Raw genomic sequence first — 18,592 nt, forward strand, 5'->3', positions numbered from 1 at the left:
TCGGCCAGGACTTGAGTCTGCATGAGTTCTCTGTTACACTGAGAGCGGGCTTTCTACTACTTCTTGGCTGCCTCTGCTCGCCGCCTCGCCTCGACGCGCGCCTTGATGTCGAGGTCAACCTGGTTGCCGTCGCCCCAGCCGACCGAGAAGCCCATGAGGAGGCCCGACGCGAGGTTGACGAGGCCGAAGAGAGCGATGAGGGACGAGCCGTGCTCGGTCTGCTTGCACAGGACGTACGAGGCGAGGGCGAGGAACAGGCGCTGCGAGGCTGTGTGCGAGAGGAGGGTCAGCACGGCGTCACGGTCGAGGGGGCCGCCAAGGGACAGAGGTGGACTCACTGCCGTTCATCTGGGCCTTGCGGTCGAGCGTGTAGACGCTCATGAAGTAGGTGTAGCCCAGCGCGGCGAGAGCGAGGCCGGAGAGGGCGAGCGAGGCCTCGTCGCCGGCACCGTGCGGCTTAAGGCCGACCTTGTCCTCGATGAGGCGAGTCACGGGGGCGAGTTGGGCGAGTAGAAGGCCCGGCGCGATGCAGAGGCGGAGTCCTGGGAGGAGGGTGGGGGGAGGAGGAGGAGAGGGAGGGTCAGCTCGACGGCGGTCTCGCGGAGATGGACGAAAGAGAGGGTGCGCACCTGCGTAGAGGCACACAGCACCGTAGGCGAGCGTCTGCAGTCCAGCAAAAGCGGGCATGGTGGACGACGAGGCGCGAGAGATTCTCATCAGCTCCTCGGTCGCTCAACCACCTTTCGTTCCTCCCACACCGGGCCTCTCGCCTCGAGCTGCTATGACGACCGCGCCGTTGCACTCGCACAGCCCTGCTCGAGCTCGCTAGCGCGCTCAGAACCCCGCTCGGCCTCGCCGTCTTCTCGCCCTCCTCGAGCTCCACGTCCGACTGCGACCCCGCACGCTCTGCGACCCCTGCCAGCGCCTGCGCCGCTCCACCCGGTGCGACCGCTCGGACGGCCAGAGCCCGGGCTTTTGGTCGCCGGGCAACGTGGTGCAGCGGCGGCCGATCGTGGCTTGCGTGCTGGCGAGCGAGCGAGCGAGGACGTACGGGCTCGCGGCGGGGCGGCAATGAAGGGACGGGCGCGGCGGGCGGCGTCGCAGCTCGAGCAGGGGGGGCAGCGCAATCTCGGCAGGCGGCGGTCGAGCGAGACGAGGGTGGCCCCGGGTCCGGCTGTGCGCGTCGCGCCGCCCCCTGGCGAGAAGACGGAGGTGACCGATCGCTGTCCCTTCTCGCCGGCTACCAGGCCGCGTGGAGCAGAGCTAGAGACCGTCGCACATGATGGGATGGTTCGCCCTAGTTGCGCGTGGTCGATCGGCCCTCCTCGGTCCCCGACCGCCGCCATGAGCCCTCGCCGCGGGCTTTTCCCCCCCTCCTCCCCCTCCTCTCGCGCACTCGAGACCCGCCTCTGCGTCGCCTCGACCGCGACGTGCCTGTCGACGTCGATCACGGCAGCGTCTCGCATCGTGGCTCATGCCCGCTGAGACCGTCGTCCGCCCTCGCCCTCCCGTCGCCAACCACCCTGCCGACCCGGCCACCCTCCTCCTCGACCCGCACGTCGACGCCGACCAGGTCGTCGCCCAGCACCAGCCCAGATCCGTCACCGAGAACGTCGCCTCAAGGTCCGCCCGGGTCGAGTACGTCCCGCCCGTCCCGTCGCCCGTCCTCGAGCTCCTCCAGACCTCGCCGCCGGTCACGCCTACCGTCTCGACGACCAGCTCGACGTCCAAGCCGTTCGTGCCCGCACCGCCTGTACCCCACCCGCACTTCCTCTTCCAGGCCCCGATGAGCGCTCGCACCCGGCCCGCCGACTCGCCCACGGCGTCGTCGTCGTCCAAGGGGTCGTTCAAGCGCGCGTTCGCCTCCGTCTTCAGCCCCAACGCGGTCAAGCCCGACGCACGCCCGTCGGGTGCGCCGTTCCGGCAGGTGAACACGCCCGTCGTCGCGCCGGTCGCGGCGCCGATGGACCAGGCGACGAGGCGGCTGCGGGCGCTCGAGATTGCGAGGGAGACAGGCCGCAAGGCGGTCGCGTACGTGCGGCGCAAGCTCAACTCGAAGACGCCCGAGGACCAGCTGCCCAAGACGTGGAAGGAGTTCGACGTCCTCTACGCCAACGTGCGTCCCTCGTCCTCTCCCCTCTTTCCTCTCTTCCCCTCGGCCCTGACTGACAAGTGAATTCTACAGGGCGACGTCGACGTCTCGGATCCGCCACTACCGCCGCAGCGCCACGCCGAGGAGGGCGCCGAGCCGACGCCGTTCGAGCGGCGGTACTACATCGCGCCCATGGGCCCAGACGAGCCGATGCGCCAGGACGTCGTCGACCGCCTCGACCTGTTCGGGCGGCGGCAGATGGCGTCGCAGGTCACGCTCGACATCACGTCGCCGAGCGCGAGGTCGGTCGCCATGTCGCCGACCGACAGCCTCGCGAGCGAGAGCAGCTACCTCACGACGCCCTCGTACGCCTCGTCGGCTCGCCGCCACTCGTCCTCGGCCGCCTCGACGACGTCGACCACGACCGCGGCCACAACCGCCAACCCGCCGTCGCCCGCCCTCGACCAAGAAGCCGTCGACTCGCTCGAGAACAGCCCCGTCTTCCGCTCCATCATCTCCAAGGCGCGCGAGATCTTCGACGTCCCGATCGCGCTCGTCACGGTCCTCGACGGCGACAAGCAGATGTTCCTCGCGTCGGGCGGCCTCCCCGAGGGCTTGGGCAACGCCCTGCCTCGCACGTCGTCCTTCTGCCAGCACTCGATCCTCGGCGGCGGCATGGTCGTCCTCAACGCGACCGACGACTGGCGGTGCGTCTCTCTTTTCTCTCTCTCTCTTTCTCTACGACACGAGCGCGCACTGACGACGTTGACCGTGCAGGTTCGCCCAGAACATGATCACGACCGACCTCGGCGGCCGGTTCTACGCCGGCACGCCCGTCAACTGCCACGCTCCCGGCGAGACCGACTCGGCGGCGATGCCGATCGGCAGCCTGTGCGTCCTCGACACCAAGGCGCGCAGCGACTTTGGCGACGCGCACCGCCGCGTCCTGCGCGACCTCGGCCAGCAGTGCGCCAACGCGATCGAGGCGTGGAGCAGCGAGCGTCGGGCGCACAAGGCGCGGAACGTTCGCGGCACGATCCCGACCGAGTCGGCGCCGCAGCTCGCCGCGTCGACGTCCGAGTCGTCGACCACCGCCGCCGACCCGGCCGCACGCTCGACGACCGACCTCGCTCGCCCTCTCGCTCCTCCTGTCGGCCGAGCCCCGTCTCTCGCCGCCTCCTGTTCGTCGACGACCTTCCCTCATCGTCGTGGCAGCGCGTCGACCAACCCGCCGAGCTCCGCTCTGCCCGCCACGCCTCCCGCCTCGATTCGACACGGCGGCGCGCACGGACCTGCCCTCGCCCAAGCGCACCAGCACCACCGCCGCACGATCTCGGACGCCGACTCGGTGCGCACGATGGCCTCGTCGTCGCTGCACGGTGCGAGCGACCTCGGCTCGTCGTCGGCGGCGGGCACGGCGGCTCAGCCGAGGCGGCCGTCGGCGCTCTCGCTCGGCGTCACGACCGAGGACCCGATCTCGGCCCTGCCGCGCGACGTGCAGAAGATGTTTGACGCCGCCGTGCGCATGCTCGCGAGGTCGCTCGAGCTCGAGCTCGTGTACCTCGCCGCGCTCGACCTCGCCGGCCTCGGGTCGTCGGTCCTCGAGTCGGACAGCGCCTCGGTCTCGTCGGCCGCGCTCTCGTCGAGCGCAGCGGCGAGCGGCAACGGCGTGAGGCTGCGCGTCCTGGCGGCGCACGGCCTGCCGACGCCGCCGCCGTCGTTCGACCCGGCGCTGCACGTCAAGGCGTTGCGCGCGCCCGAGGGCGGGCTCATCTACAAGAACCCGCGCTTCTCGCCGTCGGCGTCGGCGTCGTTTGCGGCGGGCATCCTCATCCCGGTCCTCGAGGTGCGCAGGACCGGCTTCGTCCTGTGCTCGTACTCGCGCGACCCGGCGCGGCAGTTTGTCCAGCGCGACCTCGCCCTCCTCGTCAAGATGGCCGAGTCGCTCGAGACGAGCTGCGTCAAGGCGTCCAAGTCGCTCCCCTCGGCCGCCTTCATCTAGCGCACGTCCCTCGCTCCCTCCCTCTCTCCCTCTCTCTCTCTCTCTCTCTCCCTCCTCGTCGTCTCCCTCGTCGTCTCTGTTGTCCCCCCTCTCTGTACCCGGACTCTCTGCGGAAGTGCGGCGCTGTAGCCTGATCGAAACCATTGCAGACAAGCTCTCCATTCTCTCTCTCGCTCTTCCATCGTGCTCGAGAGGCAGCCGATTCGCTCGCTCTGCCCTCAGGACCGGTTCGAGCCTCGCCTCGCTGCTTCTGCCGGTGCGCTGAGCCTCGCAATGGCTCCTGCCACCTTCTACGAGGGCCCACGCTCCTGCGCGTCTCTCTCTCGGCACGGCAAGGAGCATTACACGAGGACTTTGCAAAAGAAGGAGCTACTCGCCCTTGGACCCGCCCGCTGCCGCCGCCTGCTGCTGCTGCTGCTGCGCCATCTTCATCCTCATCATCTCTGTGCACGCCTGAAAGCTGTCGAGAGGAGGAGGAGAAGGTCAGGTCCGTGTCACGGCGAGAGGGAACGAGCGGACCCAGCCGACGCACTTGTCCTGCTTCTTCTCGATCTGGCCCTGCAGCGTCGCCAAGTTGGACTTGAGGGCGAGCACCTTGGAGTTGTACAGCGTCTTGGCCTCCTTGGTGTTCTGCGAGCGCGTCGTGTCGAGGTCAGTGCCGGGCGGGACGAGGAGGCGAAAGGGAGGCGGGCGCACCTTTTCGACAAAGTAGCCCGTGCCGATGTCGACGAGGACGTTGTCCGTGTCCTTTATCCGCCCGGGGACGTACAGCGAGCTCGTGAGCGGGATGAGGATCTTCTTCTCTGCGGTTGGGGCCGCGGGAAGGGGGGTAAGCGACCGAGTCGAGGAGGGGAGGGGGAGGAGAGAGAGGGACGCACCCTTGTTGGCGGGCTTGATGGACTCGAGCGAGTCTATGCAGCCAGCAAACTTGCTCTGGGCCTGCTTGAGGTCGCCGAACGCCTGCGTGAGGTGCTTGAGCTCCTGCAAGTCGGCGAGATGATGAGGACGAGGGGGAGCGGTCAGTCTGTGGGACAGGGGCGGGCTCAAGGGGGAACGGACGGCGCACCTGCTCAAGCTGTGTCCTGACCTGGGACAACTGCTCCAAGGAGAGCTGGTCGAGCGAGACGGTGCCGGCGGGTGCGCTCATCGCGTTTCGAGGAGGAGATGAGGCGGCGAGGAGCTGTCGAGGCCGGTGCGAGGGTGGGGCTAGCGCTGTAGCGTTGTGGCTGGTGCTGTGCGTGTAGCCTGTGCTGGTCGGCTTCAGCAGAGAGGCGTGGCGGAGCGAGCCAGAGCTGTCGCAGTGGGCGAGGCGCACTTGCTGGCCACAGACCTCCCCTCTCGACACGAGCAGCAGTGAGAGCACACTGTCCAACACTCTATTGCACGGCTACATCTGCCCCTGCCTCCCAGAGAGATATACCGAGATGGCGAGCACGTCGTCTCCTCCCGCCCGCGCGAGCGCATCGACCAAGTCGTCCCGCGACGCCTGCGGCAGTATGTCCTGCAGCCGCACCAGCTTGTCTTCCTCCCGCTCCTCGTCCACCGCGCCATACGCCGAGTCGTGCCCGCCCATGCCGCCGCTCAAGTGCGCCGGCACGCTCGCCGACGCCGCGAGGCCGCCGAGCCCGCCGCCCATGCCGCCGCCAAGCGACGCCGAGCTGCCGTAGCTAAAGCTCGTGCGGACGGGCAGTGGCGGCGGCGCACCGGAAGGGAGCGAGGGCGAGCCCGAGGGCGAGTAGCGCGCGTCGAGCGACGCACGCTCCGCCGGACCGTTGGGCATGCGCGGCCCGCTGATCGAGCGCGTGCCGCCGATGGGCGTCACCGACGCCGACGACGGGCTCGTGAGGGCGAGGTTGGTCGAACTGAGGAGCTGCACCGGCGCCGAGATGTTCATGGCCGCGCCCGGTCCCGCCGGGTGGTGCCCGTGGTGCTCGCGCTTCGACGCCCGTCGCCCGAGCGACCCGCGACCGACGACGCCGAGGCCCGAGAAGAAGCTCGCCTTGCTCCCGCTCGAGAAGGCCGACGGCGGCGCGCCGCTGCGCAGGCTGCTCGTGCTGATGGCCGCACCGAGGTTGCCGCCGCCGCCGCCGTTGTAGCCGAGCACGCCCGGGTACGGCGCGTTGGCCGGGACCATGTCGCAAGGGCTGAACGAGCTCGACGGGAGCTCCTTGGCGCGGTAGCCGTGCCCGTCGGCTCGAGGCGCGAACGTGGCGGTCGAGGCGTCTTGGCGGGAGGCGCGCCGGCTCGAGTTCTGAATTGGCGACGCTGCGGGCGGAGCTGTATCGCTCGACAAGAGGGTCAGTCGATGAACAAGTGAGGGCGAGGAGGAAAGAGATGAGGACGCACCTCGGCCGCTCGCACCCCTGCCCTCCCTCATCGCCCTGACCCACTCGTCCAACCTGCTCCTCTCCCTCGCGAGCTCGTTGATCTTCTCGGCGTAGATCCGCCCGCGCTCCCTCGGCGTCCTCGCACGTCTGAGCTCGGCGACGATCTGGACGGCCGGCGGGAGCGGGCGACGGCGCAGGAGCGGCGAGCTGTCGACAGGCCGAGGTGCCGCCGCGACGGCCGGGCCTGGTGGCGGAGCGAACGAGGGCGCATTGGCCGACGAGCGGCGCCGGATCGAGAGGGTGGTGGCGGCACTGGCGACGGACGGCCGCTTCGAGTCGTTGGGCGGCGGGACAGGCGGCGAGCCCTCGGGCGACGGCGGCTCGAGCTCGCCGACCTGGGCCGGCACGGGCGGGTCGACGACGCAGGACGAGGACGAGAGCTCGGGTCGTACGAGCGGCGACGCTGGCGGCAAGGGCGGGAGCGCCGGCGACGCCGTGTCGAAGAAGGGCGCGGCGTCGGGCGACATTGGCGAGCTCGAGGACACGAGCCTCTCTGCGGCGCTGACGGCGGCCGCCGGCGCAGCGAGGACCGCGAGCGACGCCTCGTCGGCGTCGTCGGCCGCCGCCGCCGCCTTTGCGCGCCGCAGGTCGGCGAGGAAAGCCGCCGCGCGCGCTTTGGCGTCGCCTCGAGTTGGCGTCGAGGGCGAGCCTGCGCTGCCCTCGCGCGGCGGGAGCGTCGCCGGGGCGACGGCGACATTGACGTGGAGGTTGGTGCGCCCGCCGTTGTGCGCCCGCTGCGGCGCGAAGTCCTCGGCGGCGCTCACCGGCTCCCGCCCGTGCGACGACGTCCCGGCGCCGCTCTCGCTCCCAGCGACCGCGTCGTGCCCGTCGCCGCCGACAAGGCTCATCGTCGCACCGTGCGGCGCGACAGGTGAGCGCGTCGACGGCGGGTACTCGCTCTCGGACGCGATCGAGTACTCGGCCCACGAGTCGCGGCCGTACGCGAGCGCGAGGTCCGAGACCGAGTACGGGACCGAGAACCTGCGCGAGGATGATCTGTCGTCAGTCACGCTGTGGATAGGGTTGCGGAAGGAGGAGTGGAAAGAGGTAGATAGGACGCACCGGTTGCCGCTCGTCGTGCCCTCGCCCGACGCCGAGGGCGCAACGGGCGACCCGGGGACGGGCGAGCCGCCGAGGACGCTCAGGCGCCGACTCATGCGCCGCGCGCTCTTCTCGGGCACGCTCGGCGCCGGGCTGCGGGCCGTGCGCAGGCGCGGCGACGAGAGCGCGAGGGGAGGAGCGGCTGCGGCCGAGCTCGCGGCTGCGACAGGTGCTGCAGCGAGCGGCGCTGCCGACGACGCGGCCGAGGCTGAAGAAGTTGCCGCTGCGGGCCCTGCTCCTTCTGCCAGCGATGCCGCAGACCCACCCTGCTCGGCCTCGACAGGCATCGGCGCCGGCACGCCCGCCACGAGTGCCGCCGCCGTCGCGCCGAACGTCGCGCCGTCGGCCGCGGCGCCGCCCACGCTCGAGGCGTTGCTGCGCAGGCTCAGCGCCGAGGCCTGGCGCCGCGCCGGCCGAGGAGGCTGCGGGCCCGGGCTGCGCCTCCCGCCGCTCGTTGCGCTCGTCGCGCTGCGGAGTGAGGTGCGCGAGGACGGGCGGTCGATGGCGGAGGAGGCGCCGCCGGCGGGGACGAGGAGGGTCGCCGAGGCGAGGTCGGGGTGCGACGCGGCGTGGGCGAGAGGTGCTCGAGGTGGAGACGAGGGCGAGGTCGACGGCGTCGAGAATGAGGAGGACGGGATCGAGGTCGAGAGGACGGCGAGCGCGTGCGAGGGCGAGAGGGAAGAGGTCGAGAGGGAAGGTTCTGCAACGCCGACAGAACGAGTCAGTACTCGTCGGGCGAGAGGTACGAGCTTTGGGACGCACGAGGGACGATGTCGACACCCGCAACCGGCCTTGCCCGCTCCGCCTCGACTCCCGCACCTTCTCGTGCCCCTCGCCCGCCCGTGTCCTCCTCGCCGCCAAGCCCTGCTCGTCCCTGCGCCCTCGCCGCCTCGACCGGCAGCGGCGGCAGTGGCGGGCTCGCGAGCGGTGCCCCTCTCGGCGGCGCTGCGGCCGGGCCCTCGCCCGGCGAGGGAAGGGGCGACGGCGCGGTGCCGCCGCCGCTGACGCCCTGCAGCAGGCTCGGGCTGCGCGAGTCGGCGTACGCCGCCGCCCAGTCGAACTCGCTCATCGGGCGGTCGGTCGGGCCGGCGGCGGAGGCGAGCGCGAGCGGGATTGCGGGCCCGTCGGCGAGGAGGGGCGACTGGATCGGCGACGAGCCCGAGGGGAGGAGGTTCCCTGCCCAGGCGTTGTCGTCGTCCTCGCTCGAGTGAGACGAGAAGGGCGCGTGGCGCGACGACGACGGCGACGAGGCGGCTGGGCGGTCGTCGTCCTGGTCGAGGGCGGGGTCCGAGAGCGACGCGGCGGCGGCCGTGTCGACGTCGAGCCAGGTGCGTGACGGGGCAGGGTACGACGAGTGCTGGGCCTGGGACGACGACGACGAGAACTGGCGCGGGAGGAGCATGGGCGGCGTGTGGGCGCCGAACGCCGACGAGGTCGACGGGGCCCACGAGCGCGGCGTCGCGTCGGCCGGCGCCGCATGTCGACTGCTGCGGGGCGTCGACTCGCCGTCCCGATCCTTCGCCGGTGCGCGCGGCGTGACGGGTCCGGCGCCGCCGAGAGCGAACGCGCTCGCTCGCGGCGGCGGTTGCGGCGGCGGCGGGAGGACCGACGACGTTGGCGAGCTGGCGCCGGGTCCACGCCGCTCCGCGCTCGCGGACGCGTACGAGGTCGTAGCAGTCGGCGAGGGAGCTTGTCGCTGCTCAAAGGCCGAGCCGAGCGGGCCGGCCGACGCGCGAAAGTCGCGATGGGACGAGGTGCGCGGCGGGAGGGTGCGGAGGACCGGGTAGGCCGGGTTGACGAACGGCTCGAGGGTGGGTGGCGGAAGTGGTGGTGGTGGCGGTGGCGGGCCGTACGAGGACGCAGGTCGTGTCGACGACGAGAACCACGAGGCGGGCTGAGGTGGGGCAGGAGAGCTTGTTCGAGGAGGGAGCGGCGGGGGCGCAGGTTCGGGGCGGGTCGCAGGCTGTTTGGCGTAGGTGGCCTGGATACGGTCGCCGGTCGCAGGTGCAGCCATGGCCCCTGAGGAGCAAGCGGTCGCTCAGGGTCCGGGTCGACGAGGCGAGCGGCTCGAGTTGGGCGAGCTGCACGCGGCGCGCGTGACGGTGGGCGGGGCGAGGCCGTGTGCAGGTGTCGGTGCAGGGCCGAGCGTTGGCCAGCTGCGCAGAGCGTGTGAGGTCGAGAGGAGGAGTAGCTGACAGAGGCTCGGGCGAGTTCCGTCGCTCCTCCTCCTCACCTCGCGCCCCCTTGCTGGTCCAGCTTGCTCTCGATGGCACCAGGCGTACAGAGCGGTACCGCCGTCGTCCAGGCCAAAAAGCTCCTGCGCCGCGCCATCTCGTCCCGCCTCGCCGCTCTCCCCGCTCACCAGGTCCACCAAGAGTGTTCGTCCACCGTTCCTTTCTGAGTCGCTAGGCAGCCGAGACCACACGCCACGGTGCGAGCGCCCTGACCGACGAAGAGCGCTCGCAGCTCAAGCCGTCGTCGCCCACCTCGTCTCGTCGCCCCACTACGCCGCGGCATCCTCCGTCTCGGTCTACCTCTCGACCGCCCACGGCGAGGTCCACACCGACGCCATCATCCGCCACGCCCTCCAGCACGGCAAGCGCATCTACGTCCCGTACTGCCCAAAGGAGGACAAGACCACCATGCGCATGCTCCGCCTCCGCGACGAGCACCACCTCGACCAGCTCGCGCCAAACCGATGGGACATCCGCGAGGTCGACCCGTCAGAGGTGCGTCGTGCCGCTCTCTCTCTAGCCAACCGTCGAGGCACGAGACTGACCCGCCTGTCGTCCATCGCATCTGCAGGCCGACTCTCTCGAAGACGGTGCGCCCGCCCAGCCTCACCCTCCTCTCTCCACCTCTCGCACGCACACACTGACTCGTCTCGCCGTCGTCTCGCAGCCGACGCACCAACCTCGCCCGGCCTCGACCTGATCCTCGTCCCCGGCCTCGCGTTCGACCCGCTCCGGCGACGACTCGGCCACGGCCGAGGGTACTACGACCGGTACATGACGGCGTGCATGGACTACCCGAAACGGTTCGGCAAGCCCGCACCGAGAACCGGTGCGCCCCTCGTCCTCTCTCTCTCTCCTGACGGACGAGCGCGAGCTCACCCGACTCGATGCCGCAGTTGCGCTCGCGCTCCGGGCGCAGATGGTCCAGGACGGCGAGGCCATCCCGCTCAACGAGTGGGACCGGCTCGTCGACGTGCTCGTCACGCCCGACGGCGAGATCAAGTAGCGCGCGCTGCAACGAGGGACAGGCTGGACCTTCCCAAACTCGCTCTCTCTTGCGCGCGGTGTCGAGAGGGACGCGCAGAGGCTGGTGACACAGAGAGGGAGAGCTACAACACGAGAGAACGCGACAGGGTAACTCGTACACGGAGAGAACAGAGAGCCGGGTTCACTCGTCGTCCTCGTCGGCCGAGCCCATCTCGACCTCGCCCTCGCCCTCGCCCCACGCCTCTCGCGCGCCCTTCTGCTCGACGACGACGGCGTTCTTGTCCTCGGAGAAGATGCGCACGAGTCGAATCCTGGTCGTGCGAGGGCGAGTCAGTGTCGGTCGCGAGAGAGAGAAGCAGAGATGGGGACGGACCGGCCGAGGAAGGACGGGTCGCCGCCCTTGGCGTTCTTGCCCTCCTTGGACGGCGCCGGCCGCACCCACTGCCTGCACAGCTCGACATTCTCCGGGATGGTCAAGTCGGGCAGCACTGCGGGCGAGAGGCGGAGCGCAAGTCAGTCTCGAGAGGCCCGCGCGCGCGAGAGAGAGAGAGACGAAGGGCGACGACGCACCGAAGCCGCTGCGGTACTCGCTCGTCTCCTCCTTGCGCAGCTCCTCGAGCTCGATCTCGCGCTTGCCCTTGCCCTCGGTCTTGCGCCAGTTGGAGCGCGACTCGCGCTCGTGGGCGAGGTCGACGAGCTCGGACGCGTGGCGGTTCAGGTAGCCGTGCAGGACGTCGTGGAGCTCGGGGAGCGACAGCGAGGTCGTGTCTTCGGAGAGGGCGTGGACGAAGTACAGGAGGCGGTCAACTGCGCGAGGGGACAAGGGAGCGGGGAGGTGAGCTCGAGTGGGGTTGAGCGACCGGGGGGACGTGAGGAGGGGAGGCGAGGGAGAGAGGGGATGGGGCGCACCTTCGTGGACCTCCTGTACACGGCGGACCTTGCCGTGGACCTCGAGCTTCTTTGTGCGGAGCTCGACGCGCTGGAGCTGCTTTGCGCGGCGCGAGTTTGGGTGGACGCCGCGCGAGGCGATCTTTGTCTTTTTGCTCTGGAGGGCCTTTGTGGTCTTGACCTTGTTGTTGGGCATGGTGGGAGCGAGTTCTGGCTGGAGCTGAGTGCCTTGGAGGCGGTGGAGCGAGACGAAAGCCGGTGAGACGCGCCAGCTTCATCAGCTCGACCCCGGTGGCTCTCTCTCACCCGCCACCATGTCGCTCGTCGCAGCCCTCGAGGGCCATCACGGCACCCTCGGCCTCTATGCCGCAGTACAGCGCCTCTTCTGCGCCTTTGGCTGCTTCGCTCTCCCCGGCTCCCTCCTCCTCGGTTCGTCTTCCCCTCCTCCCCCACCTCTCTCGGTTCCCCTCGACATCGCTCACCTCGCACAACGCCCCCCGCAGATGCACCTTTCGGCCGCTTCGGCACCTGGTCCAACGCCCTCACCGTCAACGGCGACCTCGGCTGGCTCGTCATGGAGGCCTTTGCGCCCCTCACCTTCCTCTGCGCCCTCGCCCTCCCTCTCACCACCACTCCACTCTCGCGCCACACCCTCCTCGCCTGCGCCTCGCCCTCGACCATCGTGCGCGCCTTCCTCGCCCTCGACCGGCCCCGCCAGCTCCTCGCCACCCTCTTCCTCGTCCACTACTCGAACCGGTCCGTCATCGGCACCCTGCGCAACCCCGGCCGCGCCCCGATGCACCTCGTCATCCCCGTCCTCTCGGCCCTGTTCAACTTCGCCAACGGTGGCACCCTCGGCGCGTGGCTCTCGGCCGGCGGTCGCACGGCCGGCCTCGGCCTCAAGGCCCACTCGCCGTCGTCTCGCGCCCTGTTTGCCCTCGGCGTCGGCCTGTGGGCAGCAGGGTTCGCCGGCAACATCTTCCACGACGAGCACCTGTACGCCCTCAAGCGCGCCAAGCAGCGCTCGCTCGCAAAGGGCAAGGCGAAAGCCTCGTCGTCGTCGTCCGGCTCGGGCTCGGGTTCGAGCGCGGCGCAGGGCGACAACAAGCCGCCGGCGCACGAGCGTTACTCGATCCCGACTCGAGGCCTGTACGCCCTCGTGTCGCACCCGTCGTACCTGTGCGAGTGGGTCGAGTGGTCCGGGTTCGCCCTCGCAGCTCTCCAGCTCGCGCCGGCGCCCTTTCCCTCGTCGACCTCGGCAGCAGCCGCAGCGCGAGGCGTGCTGCAGCCCCTCGCGCAGTGGTACCTCCAGCCGCCGGTCCTGTTCGTCCTGCAGGAGGTGGCGGCCATGCTGCCCCGGGCGAGGAGCGGCCACGCGTGGTACAAGCGCACGTTCGGCGCCGAGTGGGAGCGCAAGGGCGCGAGGTGGGCTGTCATCCCGGGCGTCTACTGAGCGTGTGGGCGAGGGCGGGCGACGCAGAGGAGGAGGGGCGAGGTGGAGAGGCCCGAGCGTGCGGGTCGAGCTTGTACAGGTGCGTCCCCAGCCTTTCTCGCCTCTCTCGACCGCGCTCTCAGGCTGGGACTGACTCTCGTCGCCCTCTCGGACAGACTGTTGTCAATCAAGATGTTTCTGCGAGCCGAGCGAGAGAGAGAATGAGCGGATCTTGGTGACGGCGAGGATTGCTGGCTCGACTTTCGCTCGCCGTCGCGGACCTCTCGAGACCTGCTTCTCGCGCACAGGCGCTCCATTGCGACCGACGCTCTACCACTTGGACACGGCCTCCTTGCCGCCGTCGAATTTGGCCAGCTCCTTCTTCCACCCGGGCGTGTCCCCCCACTTCTCGATCAACCGCTTGAGCTCCTCCTTCTGCTCGCGCTGCGGCCTCTCGAGCCCACCCCTCGCGCCCTCGCGCTCGGCCCCCTCGGGCACGCGCGCAAACACGTCGCCAAACATCGCTGCGAGCGGCGGCTTCTTGTCCTTCTCGGCCTTGGAGAACTCGCGCAGGATGGCGCGCTTGGCCGAGTCCTTGGCCGCGTTGTCGCGCTCGGTCGACCACCGCGGTTTGGGGAGCGACTCGAGGTACCGGCGCAGGCGGAACAGGGGAGAGTCGAGCTTCTTGACCGACTCGACGGCCGACAGCGAGCGGTACGCCGACGAGTCGTCCGACGTCGAGTGGTGCCCGACGCGGTACGTCATGGCCTGCGAGCGAGAGACGCACAGGGTGAGTGGGCGCCCTGAGACGACGTGAGAGGGGCTCGGCGCCGACGCACCTCGACGAGAACCGGCTTCTTGCCCTCGACCGCCCGCCGGCGCGCCTCCTTGCACGCGAGGAACACGGCGAGCGGGTCGTTGCCGTCGACGCGGATCGTGTCGATGCCGTAGCCGGGTCCGCGCGCCGCGATGCCGTCGCCGGCGTACTGCTGCGAGGTCGGCGTCGAGATGGCGAAGCTGCGTGCGCGTGAAGGTGGTCAGGGACCGTGCGCAGGGAGCGACGATGCTCGTTGAAGTTGAGGGCGCACCCGTTGTTCTAGGAGAGGTCAAGCGTCAGTCCGGGCGATGCAGAGCGAAAGAGAGCATGAGACGCACCCTGACGACAAAGACAAGGGCGCCGCCGAGAACGCTCGCCACTGCGCGACGAGCCAAAGGGTCAGAGGCGTCGTTCTCCCGCCGCCGACCGAGAGAGAAACGACAGGACGCACTGTTGAGCCCGGCGTGAAAGTCTCCCTCGCTCGTCGCGCCCTCGCCGGCGTAGCAGACGACGCACGAGTTCTCTCTGCCCGGCGTGCGCTTGAGCGCGTACGCCGCGCCGGCCGCCTGCGGGAACTGGGTCGCGAGCGGCGACGAGATCGTGTGGAAGTGGTGCTCCTTCGAGCCGTAGTGGACGGGCATCTGGCGGCCTGCGCGAGGGAGGAGGAAGCGTGAGCGGGGCGAGGTTCGCGAGCGAGGGAAGGGGGACGAGCCGACGCACCGAGAGTCGCCGCATCTGACTTGGTCGAGAAGCACTGCGCCATCAAGCTCGACAACCTGCAGGAGAGTGTTTCAGCCTCTGGAACGGCGAGGGAGAGGGCGGTCCAAGGGAGAGAACGGGACGCACGGGTAGTTGCGCCAAAGAAGCACTCCCACCTCGCGGTACTGCGCAAATACCTCGTCGTCGTTCTCCCACGCCGCCGCAGACCCAACGACGACGCCCTCCTCGCCGTAGCTCGTCATGTAGAAGCTGAGGCGGCCTTGCCGCTGCGAGGCGTTGAGGATCTGGTCCTGCGAGAGGGCGAGAGGGCAAGGTCAGCTCCCGCCGGTTGTGACACGCCGCGCCCCTGCTTCTCTTTGACCCCTCGGAAAGACGCTCGTGACAGTCTGAGCGAGAGAGAGCACGCACAAGGACAGGAAGCATCGTCATGACCTCCATGACCCGCTCGAGCTTGTCGCCGTCGGCCTGCTCGGCGAGCTGCTGCGCCTCGCCCTCGACAGGCACTCCATCTGGACCGAGGACGCGGAACGCAGGGATGGGCGCGCCCCCGACCGCGTTGAAGAAGGTCGGGCTCGAGACCGTGTGGGTGAGCGGGGCGTGCGGGCGCGGGGCCGTGGTGCTCAGGGCGCGTCGGAGCAGGAGCTGGTGCGGCAGTCGGCTCAGGCGGTGCATGGCTGGGCGCGAGCTGTGCTGATGGTGGACGAGGAGGAGAGCAAGAACGAGGGCGGGCGGTCGGCGTGCGCGCCGAGCCGAGTGGGGAAACGGTCTCCCGCCTGAGCTGCGTCGCGTCGACTCGGTTGCGCTCGTTCGCAGGGCGCAGCTGACCCCTGAGCTGCTTTGCACACTGCCGGACGCTATCCAAGCCTCGCACCGAGACGAGGGAGCAGAAGGAAGTAGGCGAGGAGGGGTCCGAGCGTGCCTTCTCAAGCCGAACGCCGCCGACGAGAACTCGCTCAGCTGCAACCATTTCGCTCCACGGCTCTGCTGAGGCCTGTCGAGACTCTCAAAGAAGGCGCTCGCGACGGAACGAGCGAGCAGGAAGCAGGCTGTCGGGTCGTCGCTCGCCCGACTCGAGAAGGGCGGCGACCGGGCCAACTCTCGCTGCACACGACAAAACAGCTCGGGAAACGCGGTCAATTGCACCGCAGACGTCTCTTCGTCCGATCTGGCGCGCGCACGAGGCCGTAACCCTGCTAGATCAAGAGCTAGCGTTTGAGCGAGGGTGCGCAGGATCCCCCTGTTTTTAGCAGGTGGCCGGGCGCACGGGCGCTCCGCAGGGGTGCGCACCGTGCGAGCGGCTCACCAGAGTGCGCCCGCTGCCCTCAGGGGCACGTGAGGGCGGGCGCAGCCTCGTAAGGACCCGTCCGCGGCGGCTCGACTCGCTGAGCCGACGGGACGAGTGCGACGACGGACAAGGACTCTGTGCGGTCCGGGAACGCTCGAAAGAGACGAGGCGAGCTTTCGGAGAGGGAAGGGCGCCGTCGTGTGGCGCAGGAAGGGCGCGAGGGGAAGCTTTCGGGGCCGAGAAGGGGGGAGGTGCCATCGAGGGCTCGACTGACCTGCGGCACGAGGTCGAGAGAGTCAGGGCGCGGCTCAGAGAGATACACAGAACTCTGTGTAGGTCCTGGTGGCGAAAGAAAGGGCGAGAGGGACGTACAAGGATCTGGATGAGCCGGCTCGAGGTCGACAGCGAGCCGCACACCGACTGAACGACCAACTACCCACTCAGCGCAGCCGCACCACCTGTGAAAGGATTGAGTGAGCTCTGTGACGCGTCTGGTATGCGCCGCAAGGTGGCTGAGGGGGCGAGAGGGGAGGGAGAGGGCCGCCAAACACTGGGAGGCGGGGAGGAGAGGGACGCACCCATCTAGAGAGGCCCGCGCAGCGTGCCCGGCCCGCTCAGCGCCGTCGTTGCACCTTCTCGAGTCCTCGACGAGCGCGTCCACCAGTAGACGAGTCGTTGTCGCCAGTCGAGGAACGGTGACCGACGCGCGACGATGATGAAGGTTTGGCGAGACGGCGAGCGCTCGCAGCGGTGCGGGGGGCAGCTCGTAGTCGTAGCTGAGGCAAGCAGGTACTCGGGCGAGCTGCAAGGGGCCGACCCAGGCGTGAGGGCACGAGTGGCAGGAGCGAGGCGAAGGGCGGGCGACGAGAGGGCGTGAACTTCTCGGACGTGGGGTCTCTCACAATGTAGGACATTCTGCCGCAAAGAGATACAGTCAACACGGCTGCAGCCCACGATAGCAGCCGGGCACGACCTGCGCGCCGACCCACAGCTCTACTCGACCTTGCTCCTCCCGCTCCCGCTCCACCACGCACCGCACCTCGCGACCGCCTGCGCGACGCGCTCGACCCACACCTCGGCCTGGTACGAAAGGAGCGGCGGGAGGATGTCGGCGACGCCGATGTCGGGCCAGTTGGGCTCGATAAAGTGGAGGATCGTGCGCTCGCTCGACTGCGGACGAGTGCGGCGCGAGCAAAGGGTCAGGTCGTTCGACCCACTGCCTCTGCGCGAGGAAGAGAGAGAAATGCGAGGACACACCTGCCACAGGAGAAAGTCGCTCAGGCGCGAGACGCCCGAGGTGCGGATAAGGATGTCGAGCGGCGGCGACGCGGCCGTGTACAGGTTGGCGGCGATCGTGTCCTCGGTGATGTCGCTGCTTGACGAGAAACTTGAGGTCAGGGAAAGCGCAGGAGGCGAGGTGAGAACGAGAGGGCGTACTCGATCGAGAGCGAGCCGGCCACGCACGAGTCGACGGTCCGCTTGACGGCCGTCGCGATCTCCTCCTGCGACGTGTACGGGCAGCACAGGTTGAGGATACCCCTGTGCGCGAGGGAAGAGTCAGTCCGGCGTCCTTGAACGCGTGGTGGACGAGCCGACGCACCTGGTGTTGCTCGCGGTCATCTCCTCGGCCTTGGCGCACGAGTCCTGCACGTCGAGCGGCAAGAGGTCTCTTCGGCCGAGGACGCGAATCTGGATGCCGTACTGCTGGAGGAGGGCGCTGCACGAGGGCGAGGCTGGGTCAGAAGGGGAACGAGCGCACGTGAAAGAGAGAGAGAGGAGCGGGCTCACCCGTGCTGGCAGATCTCGACGAGGCGGGTGCGGGCCATGGCCATCAAGGCGTCGACCTCTGTCGGGTCGCGGTTGAAGTTCTCGATCGAGAAGGCGTAGACGGTGACGTGCGGGATGTCGAGTTTGAGGAGGAACGACAGGACGCGCTTGAGGGCGTCGAAGCCTTCCTCGTGGCCGACGCGGACGGGGAGGTTGCGGGTGCGTGCGCTGCGACGGTTGCCGTCCATGATGAAGGCGACGTGGCGTGGTCGGGGCCCGAGTCGGAGCGAGCGCACGAGGAGGGAGCGGAGGAACGGGTGGAGGAAGCGAGGGATCCACGCGAGGAACGACGACGACAAGGGGAGGTGGACGTCCGAGGTGGCGGCATCGGGGGTGCTGGCCCACGTCGGTGCCCAGCCTGGCAACCACGCGGCGAGCGAGGGCGGCATGGCCACGGCGGACGCGAACGAGGCGGTGTCGAGGAGCCGGGTGGGCGGGTGCACTCGCGGGCGTGAACGCGCTCGCTTGCAGAAGCTCTTGTGTAGCTTGTAGATCAGAGCAGCAGTGCGGTCGTCGAGTCTGGCGGGTGTGCGAGGGTTGGAGAGCGAGGCGAACCTCTGGCTCGTGTGGTCGTTGGCGGTCGACCACCTCAAGCTCCGCGCTCGACTCGCACAGGAGCAGCCGGCCTTGCTGCACCGCACTGCGACTCACTACGACCCGGCCGCGTCCCCCTCCCACCACCGCTCGACCCCGCTCTCATCAAGCTCGCTCGTCCGCCCGTCACTCGACCCTCGCCCCGGCTCGTCACCCCCCAGCACCGACAGCAGCATGGCCTCGTCTGGTTCTTCTACCCGGTCTGCATCCCCCAGCCAGACCTTGT

The 18,592-nt window shown here is 69.5% G+C and overlaps 9 protein-coding genes across 9 annotated transcripts; 4 read left to right on the forward strand and 5 right to left on the reverse strand.

The window, feature by feature from the left end:
- Nucleotides 1-13: 13 nt before the first annotated feature.
- RHOBADRAFT_50547 (uncharacterized protein) lies at nt 14-687 on the reverse strand (the record flags this gene model as incomplete). The annotated part of the gene is made up of 3 exons (XM_018415374.1): nt 14-268; nt 339-542; nt 630-687. 3 exons carry the CDS (start codon nt 685-687, stop codon nt 57-59), a joined length of 474 nt encoding a protein of 157 aa, XP_018274074.1. The 3' UTR covers nt 14-56.
- A 787-nt stretch (nt 688-1,474) lies between these two features.
- Nucleotides 1,475-4,094, forward strand: RHOBADRAFT_50548 (uncharacterized protein; the record flags this gene model as incomplete). The annotated part of the gene is made up of 3 exons (XM_018415375.1): nt 1,475-2,116; nt 2,186-2,799; nt 2,870-4,094. 3 exons carry the CDS (start codon nt 1,475-1,477, stop codon nt 4,092-4,094), a joined length of 2,481 nt encoding a protein of 826 aa, XP_018274075.1.
- Nucleotides 4,095-4,424: 330 nt separating this feature from the next.
- Nucleotides 4,425-5,394, reverse strand: RHOBADRAFT_65844 (uncharacterized protein). The gene is made up of 5 exons (XM_018418790.1): nt 5,161-5,394; nt 4,973-5,075; nt 4,791-4,897; nt 4,627-4,724; nt 4,425-4,554 (listed from the first exon to the last, which is right to left on the reverse strand). Exons 1-5 carry the CDS (start codon nt 5,239-5,241, stop codon nt 4,464-4,466), a joined length of 480 nt encoding a protein of 159 aa, XP_018274076.1. The 5' UTR covers nt 5,242-5,394; the 3' UTR covers nt 4,425-4,463.
- Nucleotides 5,395-5,452: 58 nt separating this feature from the next.
- Nucleotides 5,453-5,968, forward strand: RHOBADRAFT_65845 (uncharacterized protein; the record flags this gene model as incomplete). Its single annotated transcript, XM_018418791.1, has 1 exon — nt 5,453-5,968. A coding segment is annotated over one exon (515 nt), but the record flags the coding sequence as incomplete, so codon positions are not given.
- Nucleotides 5,969-9,848: 3,880 nt separating this feature from the next.
- Nucleotides 9,849-10,862, forward strand: RHOBADRAFT_50550 (uncharacterized protein; the record flags this gene model as incomplete). Its single annotated transcript, XM_018415376.1, has 5 exons — nt 9,849-9,960; nt 10,049-10,311; nt 10,388-10,406; nt 10,484-10,645; nt 10,713-10,862. The coding sequence occupies 5 exons, from the start codon at nt 9,849-9,851 to the stop codon at nt 10,820-10,822; spliced, it is 666 nt and encodes a 221-aa protein (XP_018274078.1). The 3' UTR covers nt 10,823-10,862.
- A 20-nt stretch (nt 10,863-10,882) lies between these two features.
- RHOBADRAFT_50551 (uncharacterized protein) lies at nt 10,883-11,914 on the reverse strand. Its single transcript, XM_018415377.1, has 4 exons — nt 11,713-11,914; nt 11,374-11,610; nt 11,177-11,291; nt 10,883-11,114 (listed from the first exon to the last, which is right to left on the reverse strand). The coding sequence occupies exons 1-4, from the start codon at nt 11,885-11,887 to the stop codon at nt 10,985-10,987; spliced, it is 657 nt and encodes a 218-aa protein (XP_018274079.1). The 5' UTR covers nt 11,888-11,914; the 3' UTR covers nt 10,883-10,984.
- Nucleotides 11,915-12,005: 91 nt separating this feature from the next.
- On the forward strand, nt 12,006-13,144 carry RHOBADRAFT_50552 (uncharacterized protein; the record flags this gene model as incomplete). The annotated part of the gene is made up of 2 exons (XM_018415378.1): nt 12,006-12,120; nt 12,195-13,144. 2 exons carry the CDS (start codon nt 12,006-12,008, stop codon nt 13,142-13,144), a joined length of 1,065 nt encoding a protein of 354 aa, XP_018274080.1.
- Nucleotides 13,145-13,420: 276 nt separating this feature from the next.
- RHOBADRAFT_22946 (uncharacterized protein) lies at nt 13,421-15,275 on the reverse strand. Its single transcript, XM_018412586.1, has 8 exons — nt 15,069-15,275; nt 14,787-14,950; nt 14,661-14,716; nt 14,392-14,589; nt 14,279-14,319; nt 14,212-14,219; nt 13,963-14,140; nt 13,421-13,891 (listed from the first exon to the last, which is right to left on the reverse strand). Exons 1-8 carry the CDS (start codon nt 15,096-15,098, stop codon nt 13,454-13,456), a joined length of 1,113 nt encoding a protein of 370 aa, XP_018274081.1. The 5' UTR covers nt 15,099-15,275; the 3' UTR covers nt 13,421-13,453.
- Nucleotides 15,276-16,938: 1,663 nt separating this feature from the next.
- On the reverse strand, nt 16,939-18,161 carry RHOBADRAFT_11269 (uncharacterized protein; the record flags this gene model as incomplete). Its single annotated transcript, XM_018412039.1, has 5 exons — nt 16,939-17,115; nt 17,203-17,317; nt 17,383-17,484; nt 17,546-17,662; nt 17,734-18,161. 5 exons carry the CDS (start codon nt 18,159-18,161, stop codon nt 16,939-16,941), a joined length of 939 nt encoding a protein of 312 aa, XP_018274082.1.
- Between the last annotated feature and the right edge of the window lie 431 nt (nt 18,162-18,592).

The sequence above is a fragment of the Rhodotorula graminis genome (genome assembly GCF_001329695.1).
Source record: "Rhodotorula graminis WP1 unplaced genomic scaffold RHOBAscaffold_1, whole genome shotgun sequence".
Classification (NCBI taxonomy): domain Eukaryota; kingdom Fungi; phylum Basidiomycota; class Microbotryomycetes; order Sporidiobolales; family Sporidiobolaceae; genus Rhodotorula; species Rhodotorula graminis.

Coding starts and splice junctions, on each gene's coding strand:
- RHOBADRAFT_22946 (XM_018412586.1), bottom strand. CDS start 15,098: ATGGAGGTCATGACGATGCTTCCTGTCCTT. Junction 14,951..15,068: donor TGACGATGCTTCCTGTCCTT/GTGCGTGCTCTC, acceptor GCCCTCTCGCAG/GACCAGATCCTCAACGCCTC. Junction 14,590..14,660: donor GTCAGATGCGGCGACTCTCG/GTGCGTCGGCTC, acceptor TCCCTCGCGCAG/GCCGCCAGATGCCCGTCCAC.
- RHOBADRAFT_50551 (XM_018415377.1), bottom strand. CDS start 11,887: ATGCCCAACAACAAGGTCAAGACCACAAAGGCCCTCCAGAGCAAAAAG. Junction 11,611..11,712: donor TGTACAGGAGGTCCACGAAG/GTGCGCCCCATC, acceptor CCCCTCGCGCAG/TTGACCGCCTCCTGTACTTC. Junction 11,115..11,176: donor GACCCGTCCTTCCTCGGCCG/GTCCGTCCCCAT, acceptor TCGCACGACCAG/GATTCGACTCGTGCGCATCT.
- RHOBADRAFT_65844 (XM_018418790.1), bottom strand. CDS start 5,241: ATGAGCGCACCCGCCGGCACCGTCTCGCTCGACCAGCTCTCCTTGGAG. Junction 4,898..4,972: donor CATCAAGCCCGCCAACAAGG/GTGCGTCCCTCT, acceptor CCCCAACCGCAG/AGAAGAAGATCCTCATCCCG. Junction 4,725..4,790: donor CGGGCTACTTTGTCGAAAAG/GTGCGCCCGCCT, acceptor ACGCGCTCGCAG/AACACCAAGGAGGCCAAGAC.